Source organism: Saccopteryx bilineata, chromosome 2 (assembly GCF_036850765.1).
Source record: "Saccopteryx bilineata isolate mSacBil1 chromosome 2, mSacBil1_pri_phased_curated, whole genome shotgun sequence".
Taxonomy (NCBI): domain Eukaryota; kingdom Metazoa; phylum Chordata; class Mammalia; order Chiroptera; family Emballonuridae; genus Saccopteryx; species Saccopteryx bilineata.
In genome coordinates, this window is record NC_089491.1 from 377,803,678 (window position 1) to 377,819,416 (window position 15,739).

General features: G+C 45.5%; 1 protein-coding gene across 6 annotated transcripts in view; it reads left to right on the forward strand.

Annotated features, from left to right (window-relative positions):
- B4GALNT2 (beta-1,4-N-acetyl-galactosaminyltransferase 2 (SID blood group)) overlaps positions 1 to 15,029 on the forward strand; it is a 62,886-nt gene extending 47,857 nt beyond the window's left edge. For all 6 annotated transcript variants that reach the window (XM_066263878.1, XM_066263880.1, XM_066263875.1 and 3 more), the window contains exons 8-11: positions 8,515 to 8,702; positions 9,469 to 9,609; positions 13,188 to 13,407; positions 14,434 to 15,029. In XM_066263878.1, the coding sequence (XP_066119975.1) occupies positions 8,515 to 8,702; positions 9,469 to 9,609; positions 13,188 to 13,407; positions 14,434 to 14,639 (755 nt within the window). In that variant the 3' untranslated portion in view covers positions 14,640 to 15,029. The remainder of the gene's footprint in view (positions 1 to 8,514; positions 8,703 to 9,468; positions 9,610 to 13,187; positions 13,408 to 14,433) is intronic.
- The last annotated feature ends 710 nt before the right edge of the window (positions 15,030 to 15,739 follow it).

A 15,739-nucleotide genomic window follows, 5' to 3' on the forward strand; every position in this document is an offset into this window, starting at 1 on the left:
CTAATTTTTTGGTGTATGAACAGCAAATTTTGCCCTAACACCATATGAGCCCATCCTCTTCCCTGGATCATATTAGAGTCACTCTGTCATACACCAAGGTTGCTATGTGCAGGAGTCAGAACCTGGGCTTTGTCAGGTTGCTCTGATCTGTATCATTGGGCTAATATCATAATGTTTTAATATGCTTTATAATAAGTTTTCTATCTAGTGCGGATAAATCCTGTACTTTGGGAGGAATGTACTTCATTTACAAAATTTTCTTATATAAAGCTTTTCTTGGTCTTTTACTCTTCCCATTAGAATTTTAGGATCAGCTCATTAAGATCCTTTAAAATCCCTTGAGATTTTGATTAGAATTTGTAGGAGACGACCCTGCACCAATATAAATGGCAGTTAACTGCAGAGCAAGGGTTAATTGGAGACAAGAGATCTTGGAGTATATTGGCCATAAAGAGACATTGGCCAGGGTTACTTGAATGCGTGTACGCAGGATTCTTGGAGGAATGCCTCCAAGAACCAGATGTCCTTTGTGATTGATAAGCTCTGGGACTCTGACTCTTCTTGTGTCCTTGTTCATGAAACGAAACAGTAGACGTGCAGGGTAGGGGATGAAATGGATGAGAAAAAAAGGCTTGTGTAACTTTCTAGTTTTATCTGCTGAGCTGTGGCTTTTGGAACTCAATAAATATGCAGTGGCGCTGTTTCTCGGGGCTGGTTCCGCCTAAGAGTTTCAGCCCTCTGCCCAGTTATTTGAATCTGGTGTGTCTTTTGCCTCGTGAGCCCAAATCATAAAGAAATTCGTAACAAGAATTTCATAGAATTTATATATTAATTAAAGATGAACTCATAACTTTATGAAGTTGAATACTTCTAACAATGAGTTAGGTATACTTCTCCATATTATAGTCTCCATAAGTTCTTCAGCAATTTATTTTGTAACTTTATTTGTAAAGGAATTACATATATTTTATTGGATGTAGCCTTAGGTACCATATATATATAGTATTTTTCTGAAGTTGGAAACGGGGAGGCAGTCAGACAGACTCCTGCATGCACTGACCAGGATCCACCCGGCATGCCCACCAGGGGGCGATGCTCTGCCCATCTGGGACGTTGCTCTGTTGTAACCAGGGCCATTCTAGCACCTGAGGCAGAGGCCATAGAGCCATCCTCAGTGCCCGGGCCAATTTTGCTCCAATGGCGCTTTGGCTGTGGGAGGGGAAGAGAGAGACAGAGAGAAGGGAGAGGGGGAGGGGTGGAGAAGCAGATGGGCGCTCCTCCTGTGTGCCCTGGCCGGGAATCGAACCTGGGATTCCTGCATGCCAGGCCAACGCTCTACTACTGAGCCAACCAGCCAGGGCAGGTACCTTATATTTTAATTGTTATTGTGAATTGTATATTTTTCTTCTACACTTTAATTGGTCGTTGCTAGTATAAAGGTTACTAGTAATTTTTGAATGTTGAACTAATAAACAACAGCTTTGTTGCACTCTTATTGGTAACTTATTTTTTACATATAAAGTCTCTTAGAAAAATAATTTTTGTCTTTTCCAATCCTTATAAGTCTTTTCTTTTTCTTGTCTTATTGCATTCGGCTAAACTCTCCAGGACAGTGTTGAATAGTAGCAGTGGTAGCAGGCAATTTTGCTTGTTCCTGACTGAGAAGAATATTCTAATGTTACACCACTAATGGTTGCTGTGTAGGAGTGTGGTAGATCTATCAGGGTAAGAAAGTTTCCTTCTTTCCTTCTATTTCTATTGCTAAGTATTTTTCTGTTTCTACTTCTGTTTTCCATTTCATTGTTAAGAGTTTTTATTATGGATGGGTATTGAATTTTATCAGGTAATTTATTTGTATCTTGAAATAATTTTTCCCCCTTCAATTGGCTTCATGTAGTGATTTATATTGATTAATCTGCTACTGCTAAAACATCCATGCATTACTGGAATAAGTCCATCTTGATTGCAATGCATTATTTGATTAAATGCTGAATTAAATTTACTACTACTTTATTTAGGATTTTTGCATCTGTTTTCCAAACTATTACTATCTTTTCCTGTAATGTCCTTGCTTAATTTGTTATCAACATTATGCAAGTCTCATAAAATGACTTGGGAAACTTTTTTTATTTTCTAAAATGAATTGTAATAAAGTAAAAATTATATATCTCTGGAACTTTTTTTTTTTTTTTTTTTTTTTTTTTTTTTTTTTTTTCATTTTTCTGAAGCTGGAAACAGGGAGAGACAGTCAGACAGACTCCCGCATGCGCCCGACCGGGATCCACCCGGCACGCCCACCAGGGGCGATGCTCTGCCCACCAGGGGGCGATGCTCTGCCCATCCTGGGCGTCGTCATGTTGCGACCAGAGCCACTCTAGCGCCTGAGGCAGAGGCCACAGAGCCATCCCCAGCGCCCGGGCCATCTTTGCTCCAATGGAGCCTTGGCTGCGGGAGGGGAAGAGAGAGACAGAGAGGAAAGCGCGGCGGAGGGGTGGAGAAGCAAATGGGCGCTTCTCCTGTGTGCCCTGGCCGGGAATCGAACCCGGGTCCTCCGCACGCTAGGCCGACGCTCTACCGCTGAGCCAACCGGCCAGGGCTGGAACTTTTTTTTTTGACAGAGAACTTTTTTTTGAAAGAGACAGAGGGAGTCAGATAGGGACAGACAGACAAGAAGGAAGAGAGATGAGAAGCATCAATTCTTTGTTTCAGCTCATTACTTGTTCATTGATTGCTTACTCATATGTGCCTTGATGGTGGGCAGGGGGCTACAGCAGAGCGAGTGACCCCTTGCTCAAGTCAGTGACGTTGGGCTCAAGCCAGCGACCTTGGGCTTGGGCCAGTGACCTTTGGGCTCAGGCCAGCGACCATGGGGTCATGTCTATGATCCCACTCTCAAGCCAGAGATCCTGCACTCAAGCCAGTGAGCCCATGCTTAAGCCAATGAGCCTGTGCTCAAGTCAGCAACCTCGGGGTTTCGAACCTTGGTCCTAGTGTCCCAGTCTGATGCTCTATCCACTGCACTACTGCCTGGTCAGGCATATCTCTTGAACTTTTGTTAAAACTTATCTGGTCCTTGAGTCTGAGTTGCAAGGTAGGTGTCAGGGATTAGGAGTGGGAATGTAAATGGGAAGGAGTGAGAGGAAGGGGAGAATTTTTAAAATAAAATTCTGTGTCTTTAATGGTTATTGATCCGTATATACATTGAGTCAATTTTTAAAATAAAATTCTGTGTCTTTAATGGTTATTGATCCATATATATATACATTGAGTCCATTTTTAAATGTTTCTATAGAAGTATCCATTTGACATAAAATTGCCAGTTTTCTGTCATAAGATTGTTCATAGCATTCTTTTATGCTTTTTATAACATTTAAGGGTTGTTTTTGTTTGTTTGTTTTTTTTACAGTGACAGAGAGAGAGTCAGAGAGAGGGATAGATAGGGACAGACAGAAATGAAGAGAGATGGGAAGTATCAATCATTAGTTTTTCGTTGTGACACCTTAGTTGTTCATTGACTGCCTTCTCATATGTGCCTTGACTGCGGGCCTTCAGCAGACCGAGTGACCCCTTGCTTGAACCAGTGACCTTGGGTTCAAGCTGGTGAACCTTGCTCAAACCCGAAGAGCCCGTGCTCAAGCTGGCGACCTCGGGGTCTCGAACCTGGGCCCTCCACGCCCCAGTCCGACGCTCTATCCACTGCGCCACCGCCCGGTCAGGTGCTTTTTATAACATTTAAATACATCTGAAGTCATGGCCCCCTTCTGGTTCTTAACATTGATCTTTAATAATTTTAAGCCTGACCAGGCGGTGGCTGAAATAAATTTTATAACTAGTTTCTATTTCTCCAGTGGTGAATCCTTCACAACTTGGGTTCCTTATCAGGAGGGAGAGCCAAGAAGTGGTTGTATGGAACTTGGGTAAGCGTGTTACCCTAGAATTCAGAGGCACTCTCCTTCTAAAGGTGCCACAGACTTGTTAATGCTCGGGATGGAAATAGGGCACAATTACTAATCAAAGACCTATCTTTTTTTTTTTTTTTTACAGAAACAGAGAGAGAGTCAGAGAGAGGGACAGACAGGGACAGACAGACAGGAACGGAGAGATGAGAAGCATCAATCATTAGTTTTTCATTGCGCATTGCAACACCTTAGTTGTTCATTGATTGCTTTCTTATATGTGCCTTGACCGTGGGGCTACAGCAGACCGAGTAACCCCTTGCTCAAGAATGACCTTGGGTCCAAGTTGGTGAGCTTTTGCTCAAACCAGATGAGCCCGCGCTCAAGCTGGCGACCTCGGGGTCTCGAACGTGGGTCCTCGGCATCCCAGTCCGATGCTCCACCCACTGTGCCACTGCCTGGTCAGGCCAAAGACCTATCTTTTGAAAAATATCCTTCTTTCAGGGTTTAATAGACCAAGTCAGATGGGTAAGATATTAATCAAAATTGTCTCTTCTGAAGAAGGCTGATAAACTGACTTGCCGGCCCCCACGGATATCCAGGCAATTAAAACTCATTGATTTAGTTTTCACTTCAATTAATGTTGCATTTTGGTTGGTGAATACACACTTTTTCTGCCTGTACACATCCCTTGCATTTGTGTTTCATTTCTTGATTAAAGCTGAGTGAAATAGGAGGGGTGTTGAAGGGAAAAGCCCTTTGTTTCCCTTGCTTTCTTTTAATAAACAGTATATTCTTTCTTTGCTTGTGAAAAAAAAAGAAAATGTCTAAAATCTTTAAAGCAATAAGTAACAGAATCATGCATATAAAAAAGAAAATATGAAACAAAGAAAGGTATAAAGTGAGAATATTTTTTTGAATGATGTATTTATTTATTTATTTATTTATTTATTTATTTATTTATTTATTTACAGGAACAGCGAGAGAGTCAGAGAGAGGGACAGACAGACAGGAACGGAGAGATGAGAAGCATCAATCATCAGTTTTTCATTGCGACACCTTAGTTGTTCATTGATTCCTTTCTCATATGTGCCTTGACTGCGGGCCTTCAGCAGACTGAGGAACCCCTTACTGGAGCCAGCGACCTTGGGTCCAAGCTGGTGAGGTTTTGCTCAAGCTAGATGAGCCCGCGCTCAAGCTGGCACGACCTCGGGGTCTCGAACCTGGGTCCTTTCTCATCCCAGTCGACGCTCTATCCACTGCGCCACTGCCTGTTCAGGCTAAAGTGAGAATATTTAAATATGAAAACTGCTTAAAATTATTATTATTTTTTGTGTGTGTCTGATGGCACAGTGGACAGAGCATCATCCCGGAGTGCCAAGGTTGCCGGTTTGATCCGAAGGGTATCGTCTTGACCCCCAGGTAGCCAGTTCCAGCTCAGGTCAGGGCGCCGAAGAGAAGCAATTAAGGGGTGCACAGCTGAGTGGAACGAGTTGATGCTTCTTTCTCTTTGTCTCCCTCCTTCCCTCATTTCCCTTCCTCTTTCTCAAAATCAATATGAAAAAAATTACTAATATTTCACTGTCTGCAGATTTAGGGTCCATTACCTATGACATAATTCTTGTACAAAGATAACAAAATCTTTTTTATTTTTATTTTAAAACTGATAATTTATTATTTATTTATTTATTTATTTATTTTTACAGAGACAGAGAGAGAGTCAGAGAGAGGGATAGACAGGGACAGACAGACAGGAACGGAGAGAGATGAGAAGCATCAATCATCAGTTTTTCGTTGCGACACCTTAGTTGTTCATTGATTGCTTTCTCATATGTGCCTTGACCGTGGGGCTACAGCAGACCGAGTGACTCCTTGCTCAAGCCAGTGACCTTGGGTCCAAGCTGATGACCTTTGCTCAAACCAGATAAGCCCGCGCTCGAGCTGGCGACCTCGGGATCTCGAACCTGGGTCCTCCGCACCCCAGTCCAACGCTCTATCCACTGTGCCACTGCGTAGTCAGGCAGATAATGAAATCTTAACCAAACTGACAAAAGCCTGAAGAGAGAGAGAATGACTGGTACTACACTACTGGCCAGCTGATCTCTGAGGTCTGACAGTTTACACCACAGCCCTCTGAGCACATTCTCCTTTGCCTACCAATGGGCTTCAAGATATACATAGAGGAAATTGCTTAGTCTACCATAAAGAGGCTCTAGGCACTGTGTAGCTAATGTGAAATTGTTATACAGGAAGTGAGAAGAAATCAATTTTACTTCAGCTCTTTATCTTCAAACTTCTGCCTAGTGAGCACTGATCTTCTCACATTGCTATGTTTCTCCTGATATTCGTGATCTGTCTTCTGCTATATGCTCTGTAGTCCATGGGCTTCACGTCCATCACAATGGTCTTAATTTGAGACTCATCATTGTAGGTCTTCAGGTTGACCCTGATTTGAATACAAAAGATCAAAAGGTAGCATTCTGGAAAATTTTCTCAAATGCCTGCTCCTTCTGATTATTTATTTATATATTTATTTCTCTTCTTTTCCAAGTGAAGAAGAGGGGAGATAGAGAGACAGACTCTTGCATGCATCTTGACTGGGATCCACCTGGCAACGCCCGTCCTGGGCTGATGCTCTGCCCATCTGGGGCTATGCTCTGCCACCAGGGGCCATGCTCGCAACTGAGCTAATTTTAGCACCTGAGACAAAGCTCCAGGGAGCCATCCTCAGCTCCTGGGGCCAGTGCACTCAAACAAATCAGGCTATGGCTGTAGGAGGAGAAGAGAGAGAGAAAGAGGAGAGGGGGGAGGGGTGGAGAAGCAGATGGTCGCTTCTGTGTGCTCTGAGAATTGAACCAGGACATACATACACCCGGTTGATGCTCTACCACTGAGCCAACCAGTCAGGGCCTCATTCTGATCTTTAAAATTTTCAAGATAAGCAGGGATTTGTCAGAGGATGGCCTCCACAGATTTCTGGAAACAGGTGACCCACTGATACTCTTGAAAATCGGCAATATTTCCAACAGGATCATGTAGTACTTGAAATGAGAAAATTCAGTCACACTTCTCATGGTGATATAATCTATTCTGTTGATCAATCACTTTCTTTCTTTTCTTTCTTTTTTTTTTTTTTTTTTGTATTTTTCTGAAGTGAGAAGCAAGGAGGCAGAGAGACAGACTCCTGCATACGCCCTACCAGGATCCACCCGGCATGTCCACCAGGGGGTGATGCTTGGCCCTTCTGGGGCGTTGCTCCACTGCAACCAGAGCTATTCTAGTGCCTGAAGTGGAGACCATGGAGCTGTCCTCAGCGCCTGGGTTAACTTTGCTCCAATGGAGCCTTGGCTGAGGGAGGGGAAGAGAGAGACAGAGAGAAAGGAGAGGGAGAAGGGTGGAGAAGCAGATGGGCAGTTCTCCTGTGTGCCCTGGCTGGGAATCAAACTTGGGACTTCCACACACCAGTCCAAGGCTCTACCACTGAGCCAGCTGGCCAGGGCTGATCAGTCACTTTCTTATTACAGTTCTGAGTTGAGCAGGCCTGATACATGGCGTTCTCTGCAGAGATACACCACTGTTGCCGCAGAGCTGAGTTAGTCTGCCTTGTCACCTTGGCCAGGTTCTCCGCTTTACATCATACACAGTTTTCCTGTTGGTGTGGCTTCCTGCTATTCCTCCATGCTTTAGATCTAAGATGGAAACACCATCTAAGGCTTGTTCTTCTGAATCAAACCATCCACAAAGCTTATAGGGTTCCCTCTGGTAACCATTGTACTGTTGTCTGCATCTATGAGTTTTTGTTTATTTGTCTTGTTCGTTCATTCGTTGCTTTCGGTTTTATATCCCACATATGAATGATATCATATGGTTCTTGACTTTTTTCATCTGACTTATTTCGCTTAGCATGATACTCTCAAGACCCACCTATGTTGTCGGAAATGGCAGTATTTCCTTTTTTCTTATGGCTGAGTAGTATTCCATTGTATGTATGTACCATCTCTCTATCCATCTGTCTATCAAGGAAGGACACCTCGGTTGTTTCCTTGTCTTGGCTGCTGTGAATAATGCTGCAAGGAATATAGGCATATATAAATATATTTATTTTCTAACCCAACAAACAAACCCTTATTAAACACCTAGTGAAGCATGAAGTCCACAAACACTGAGAGGTTGTGCTCTAAAGAAATCACCAGAGCTTGACCAGGAGGTGGCGCAGTGTATAGAGTGTCGGACTGGGATGCTGAGGACCCAGGTACGAGATCTTGAGGTTGCCAGCTCGAGTGCGGGCTCATCTGGTTTGAGCAAGGCTCACCAGCTTGGACCCAAGGTCGCTGACTTGAGCAAGGGGTTACTTGGTCTGCTGTAGCCCCATGGTCAAGGCACATATGAGAAAGCAAGCAATGAATAACTAAGGTGTCACAACAAAAAACTAATGATTGATGCTTCTCATCTCTCTCCATTCCTGTCTGTCTGTCCCTATCTATCCCTCTCTCTGATTCTCACTCTGTCTCTGTAAAAAAAAAAAAGAAAGAAAGAAAGAAACCACCAGAACAATACAAGATAAGACAGTGAGTCTTCCCAAAAGACAGTACTCTGACATCCACCCTTTCTTGACCAGAGAGGAAACTCAGAGACCTTGTGACCATTGCCACCAAAACTTTCCTTCGCCCCCACAAGCTTATGACAATGCTCCGGAGTGTTCGTGAGTATTATCCAGACTTGACTGTGATCGTGGCTGACGACAGCAAGGAGCCTTTGAAAATTAATGACAGCCATGTGGAGTACTACATCATGCCCTTTGGGAAGGTATGTCCCTCCCAGATGGGAGACACTTGGGTCCTGGGACAAGAGGGCTCAAAGTCAGATTCTGTCCTGGATGAGGCTGCTTCAGTGACCTTCCCAAGGAAGCAGGGTCCTGGAGTGGAAAGGGGCAAGACTCCTCTGAGTCCCCTCGCTGACACCAAATTCAGCCTTTCTTCACACTCTGTGTGGAAGTTGACTGAGGTCCTTTTCAGTGACGAGGTGTCTCACATCCCAAGGGTTCCTGACACGTGAATCCAACAGCAGAGGAACTTCTCACCCCTTCGACTCCACCCAGGCTGGACTGGCTCTCTCTGTCCGTCTCCTCACGAGGACACATAGAAGGAAATGAATACTATATGTACCAAAGTGTCCCACTTTCTAACATCTTCCAGGCAACATAATGGGAAATGGAAGGAGAGTGACAGAGACTCTAGGAAAAGGACTTCAACCCATCCATAGTGGCCTCAGGGCCAAGGAAGGGCTCTCTAGTCTTTCAGTCTTTGATCCAGGAAGTTGCTGTTGCCTTGGCCGGATAGCTCGGTTGGTTAGAGCATCGTCCCGAAATGCAGAAAGTTGCTGTCCTTCTTCCAGTGTCTCTGAGACATGGACTCCCTTTAACTCAGAGGTTCTCAATCTCAGTGTATTGGATTCACTCCCACGAGTTCTGACTTGATTTGTCTGGGGTACTGCCTGGCTATTGGGACTTGAGAAAGCTCCCCAGGTGATTATTCTAACGGTAACCACTGACCCAACCCCATTCCGTTGACAGGGTTGGTTTGCTGGTAGGAACCTGGCCATATCTCAGGTCACCACCAAATATGTTCTCTGGGTGGACGACGACTTTCTCTTCAACGACAAGACAAAGATTGAGATGCTGGTGGATGTCCTGGAGAAGACTGAACTGGACGTGGTAAGGGAGAGCTGCCAGCTTTATCCGCAGTTGCCACCGGTAGAAACAACCTAAAGAGGGAAGGAAAGGAGAAGAGAGGAGAGGAAAGCATGTGAGCAAAGAGGAGAAAAAAGAGAGAAAAGGAGAGGGAAGGAAGGTGAGGGAGGGACAATGCAGATGAGTAGCCGGCACAGCTCTGGGTTTGAGAGCATCACACCAGGACTCAGGAGATATGCGAGTTCTGCTTCTGCCTCCATACTTACTTTACTTTGGGAAAATCATAGCCCCGCCTCAATCTACCACTGTGGCTTCCTTAAAATGGTGTGTTTATGCATCACTTCTAACCTACTCTGGAGAATGGCGGCAGAAAGAGCGTAGTGCTTTGGTTTTGTCAGACACCATTTGAAAAAAATGTAAATGGCACAAAGCTTTAAAAGCACATATGTATATTCCTAATGACATTTTAAAAAGAAGAAAGTATGGCCTGACCAAGTGGTGGCACAGTAGATAGAATGTCAGACTGGGACACAGAGGACCCAGGTTCGAAACCCCAAGGTAGCTGGCTTGAGTGTGGGCTCACCAGCTTGAGCACGGGTTTACTGGCTTAAGTGTGGGATCACAGACAAGACCACATGGTCGCTGGCTTGAAGCCCAAGGTCACTGACTTGAGCAAGGGATCACTTGGTCTTCTGTAACGCCCCAGTCAAGGCACATATGAGAAAGCAATCAATGAACAACTAAGGTGCTGCAACGAAGAATTGATGCTTCTCATCTCTCTCCTTCCTGTCTGTACCTATCTGTCCTTCTCTCTGTCTCTCACTCTCTGTCACACAAAAAAAGAAGAAAATATGAAAAAAATAAAGGACTGGCCAAGTATCTCAGTTGGTTAAAATGTGGTCTCTGGCCTTGGCCGGTTGGCTCAGTGGTAGAGTGTTGGCTTAGCGTGCAGGAGTCCCGGGTTCGATTCCCGGCCAGGGCACACAGGAGAAGCGCCCATTTGCTTCTCCACCCCTCCCCCTCTCCTTCCTCTCTCTCTCTTCCCCTCCTGCAGCCAAGGCTCCATTGGAGCAAAGTTGGCCCGGGCGCTGAGGATGGCTCTGTGGCCTCTGCCTCAGGCGCTAGAATGGCTCTGACTGCGGCAGAGCGACGCCCCAAGATGGGCAGAGCAATGCCCCAAGATGGGCAGAGCATCGCCCCCTGGTGGGCATGCCGGGTGGATCCTGGTCGGGCTCATGCAGGAGTCTGTCTGACTGCCTCCCCGTTTCCAACTTCAGGAAAAAAAAAATGTGGTCTCTATATGCCAAAGTTGCAGGTTTGATCCCCAGTCAGGGCACATATAAGAATCAACCAATAAATTTATAAAGAAGTGGAACAACAAATTGATGTTTCTCTCTCTTCATCTCTCTAAAACTCAGCAAATAAAAATTTTAAAAATCAATCAATAAATAAAGTCTGACTGACCTGTGGTGGCACAGCGGATAAAGCATCAATCTGCAATGCTGAGGTCACCAGTTCGAAACCCTGGGCTTGTCTGGTCAAGGCACATATGGGAGTTGATGCTTCCTGCTTCTCCCCCCTTCTCTCTCTCTAAAAATAAATAAAATCTAAAACAAAATCAATAAATAGAAATTAAAAAAAGAAAGTAATAAAAACATCAAGTCAATTCAAATATAGAAAGAAGAAAAAGGTGCTGATAATTAATGACACTTGAAATTTGGGAAGAGGATAGCTCTTAAATTTTTCACCACATACAATAGTACTTATGTTAAAGTGACAGATATACAGTGTGTCCGTAAAGTCATGGTGCACTTTTGACCAGTCACAGGAAAGCAACAAAAGACGATAGAAATGTGAAATCTACACCAAATAAAAGGAGAACCCTCCCAGTTTCTGTAGGATGATGTGGCAGCATGTGCGCATACACAGATGATGACGTAACACCGTGTATACAGCGGAGCAACCCACGGCCATGCCAGTCGAGATGTGGACAGTACAGAGGAAAGTTCAGTGTGTTCTGTGGCTTGCTAAATTCGAATCCATGACCAAAATGCAATGTGAATATCGGTGCATTTAAACGAAGCGCCACCACAGAGGAATAACATTACTCGGTGGGATAAGCAGTTGAAGGAAACTGGCAGTTTGGTGGAGAAACCCTGTTCTGGTAGGCCATCAGTCAGTGACGAGTCTGTAGAGGCTATACGGGATAGCTACCTAAGGAGCCCTAAAAATCTGTGCATGAGCCCACATCAAACTGCACTGAATAGGTATGAAACTGAGAGAGTTTTCCTTTTATTTGGTGCAGTTTTCACATTTCTATCGTCTTTTGTTGCTTTCCTGTGACCGGTCAAAAGTGCACCATGACTTTACGGACACACTGTATTAATTAGCTTGATTGTGGTGATCTTTTCACAATGTATACATATATCAAAATATCAGGCTCTATACATTAAATACATACAATATATCAAAGATATCTCAACAAAGCTGTTTAAAAAAAAAGAAAATAGATAAATGGCACTGTGATCACAGTTAACTCTTACTCCAGGTGGACAGTCCCCAAAGCATCCGAGTGACTAAGAGATCTCTTGATACTCTTATAGAGACCAAATCACAATAGCGTAAATGAGACAGAAGATGTAGTTCCTGCACATGTCAAAATCCAAGCTGGCACTTGACTGCTTCCCACGTCATCCTGGACCAGCTTTCTTCCCTTGTTGCTCGTCATCCTCGTGTTCTCTGCTGCAAGGCCAGAAGAAAAGGGAACAAGGAAGTGGAGGACCATTGTCCCTTGAATGTGACCTAGAAGCTGCATCTACCTAAATCATAGCCCTTCAGTCAGGACTTACTTAGTCACATAGTCAGACTTTGCAAAGGAAATGGAGATATTTCTTCTTAGGTGGATAGTGAACTGTATCTTAATTTAATCCACCCAAAACCCAGAGGGTTCATTTACTAAAAGGAAAAAGGATAGAACAGGCGATGGGAGATATTAGTAGGCTTTACCATGCCACCTGGGGTGATTGTGATGGTTCAGGAATAGATGTACATGCTTGTCTTTTTTGGCTTGGCCTCAGACATATTAATGCACGTGTCTCCCATGAGTGCACGGACAGCTGCTCAGAGAGGCGAGTGGGAAGCAGGGAATGGGAGGATGACAGCTTGACACAAACTGCAAGAAGCTCGACAGGGGAGACCCCACATGCAGACCATTAAGCACACAGGGTGTCTGTTGCCTGCACCCAAATACTGCTCTTCCTAATGAAAGGGAGTGAGTTATCTTTTTCTGGGAAGGATGAGCTCACTGCAGTGTAAGCAGAGCAGAGAACATGCCTGCCCTTTTGGCCTAATGTGCTTTCTGCTCTCACCAAGATTTTCTGGAGTGAGTAGAAATGAAGGATCAAAGGACCCAGCAGGATATGCTGAAGGCCTTGGCCTCAATAGCAAGAAGAGAGTAACCGTGGGGCAGTTGGAAGGGTAGATAGAGAAAGGATGTGATTCTTGTTGTAACTGAGGTTTCAGTCCAGTAAGGCTTCCTGGCAGAGGCAACCTAGCTATCGAGTCTGTGTTCTCTAACATGTATTTCTCTGCCCACGGGCTAGGTAGGCGGCAGTGTGCTTGGAAACACGTTCCAGTTCAAGCTGTTGCTGGAGCAGAGTGAGAGCGGGGACTGTCTTCACAGGAGGCCAGGATCTTTCCAGCCCCTGCATGGCTTCCCTAACTGTGTGGTGACCAGTGGCGTTGTCAATTTCTTCCTGGCCCACACAGAACGACTACTACGAGTTGGCTTCGACCCCCTCCTGCAACGAGTGGCTCATTCAGGTGGGGAGGCTGGAAGAGTGAGGACGGGAGCTGGGTTATGAACTGACCTTGGAAGTGTGTCCTTTCAAGGGCTGCTCCACTGGTCACGGTCGCTTGCCTGGCATCAGTGGGCTTGCTTTCCCTTTCACCCCAAACTAAGGAGCTCATGGTCTCTCCGGCCTCCCTCTTCACCCTCTGGCTTCGTGACTCCTGCAGGCTATTCATGCTTCTCTGAGACGCCCTTTCCCTCCCTTTCCCCACAGCCCTGTCCCCTCCCTCTTTCCCCAGCCTACTTCCTATTCGTATTTTCCCAGAAATCCTTTCCTATTTAACTACAACTGGTTAAATGCTCTCTCTTCCCCCTCTTATTCCCTCCATCCTGGAGTCCACAGCTCTCTCCAGCTGAAAAGCTAATCTGTATTTCTCTGCCCTTTTACTCTTTTTTTTTTTTTTTGTATTTTTCTGAAGCTGGAAACGGGGAGAGACAGCCAGACAGACTCCTGCATACGCCCGACCGGGATCCACTCAGCACGCCCACCAGGGGCGACGTTCTGCCCACCAGGGGGCGATGCTCTGCCCCTCCCGGGCGTCGCTCTGTTGCAACCAGAGCCACTCTAGCACCTGGGGCAGAGGCCAAGGAGCCATCCCCAGCGCCCGGGCCATCTCTGCTCCAATGGAGCCTCGGCTGCGGGAGAGGAAGAGAGAGACAGAGAGGAAGGAGGGGGGGAGGGGGGGAGAAGCAGATGGGTGCTTCTCCTGTGTGCCCTGGCCGGGAATCGAACCCGGGACCTTTGCATGCCAGGCCAACGCTCTACCACTGAGCCAACTGTCCAGGGCCTCTGCCCTTTTACTCTTATCTCTGTCTGAGAAACGAGCTTGTTTATTTCCTTCCAAATCAGCTTCGGCAGGTGGTTTTGCATGGGCTGAGCCTCCTCAGGGGTACAAACTGTGTCTCTTCCCCCTGATTCTCCTCCCGGACCTGGAATATGGCCCTGGGCCTTGGACTGAAGCTCATATTTCCTTCTTGTGCTCTCCCTCTCTTGGCAGAGTTCTTCATTGACGGGCTCGGGAGTCTGCACGTGGGGTCCTGCCCAAACGTGGTTATAGGTCACCAGGCCCATTCTCCAGATGTGGACCTGGAGCTGGCTGCCCTGGAGAAGACCTATAGGACATTCCGGGCCAACACCAGGGCCCAGATCCAGTTCAAGCTGGCTCTTCACTACTTCAAGAACCATCTCCAGTGCTCCACGTAAAGGTGCCTGGGTATTGAGAAAGCACTAGATTGACTGGTCATGGGTATCTGGCATAGCAGAACCATCTGGCTACCAAAACGTGGACTCCTGAAAACACGGACATTGTAATAAACTATCTAGTGTAGGGCAAATGGAACAGGTTCAGTTACTGGGAAGACCAATCAAAGGCTAAGGGTTAGCCTGACCTGTGGTGGTGCAGTGGATAAAGCGTCGACCTGGAAATGCTGAGGTTGCCGGTTTGAAACCCTGGGCTTGCCTGGTCAAGGCACGTATGGGAGGTGATGCTTCCAGCTCCTCCCCCCTGTCTCTCTCTGTCTCTCTCTCTCCCTCTCTCTCTCCTCTCTAAAATGAATAAATAATAATTTAAAAAAAGAATTAAAAAAAAAAAGGCTAAGGGTTATTAGAAATGGGCCAATCACTGATCAGGGCAATGGAGACCATATTAAAAATGATTATTATTTGTATGATGCCTTACTGTGTTTATGAAGCACTTACGCATACAGTATCTCACATAGTTTCCTCAGATCTCACAGGAAAGAGAACTGACATCCTCAGTCAAAAGAATGACTGGATAGAAGATGATTTGACTTTGGGTGATGGGCACACAACGCAATTTACAGTTCATGTATCCAGAGGCAGATTAAGGTCAGTTGAGGCCCCGGGCGCAGAAGAAAATATTGAGCCCCTTTAAAAAAAGAGACAGAGAGGGAAAATAAAAATACATGTTAACCATATTTTTAAATAAATAGAAAATATTATGTACTATTAATGTTAAAATTGCACATATGAAACCAAACTTGGTGTCATTAGAAAAGAGTGTAAAGCTGGGGTTTTGCGGGGCCCTTCAGAAGTCGGGGCCCAGGGCGCGAGCCTGGTGCTTCTGCCATTCAATCCGCCTCTGCATGCACCTATGTAACTATATAGAGATGTATATCTGAGACCTATATGATCCTATTAACCAAAGTCACCCCATTAAATGTAATAAAAATAAGGCCCTGGCCAGTTGGCTCATGGGTAGAGTGACTACCCGGTGTGTGTAAGTCCTGGGTTCAATTCCCAGTCAGGGCACACAGGAGAAGCGCCCATCAGCTTCTCCCCCC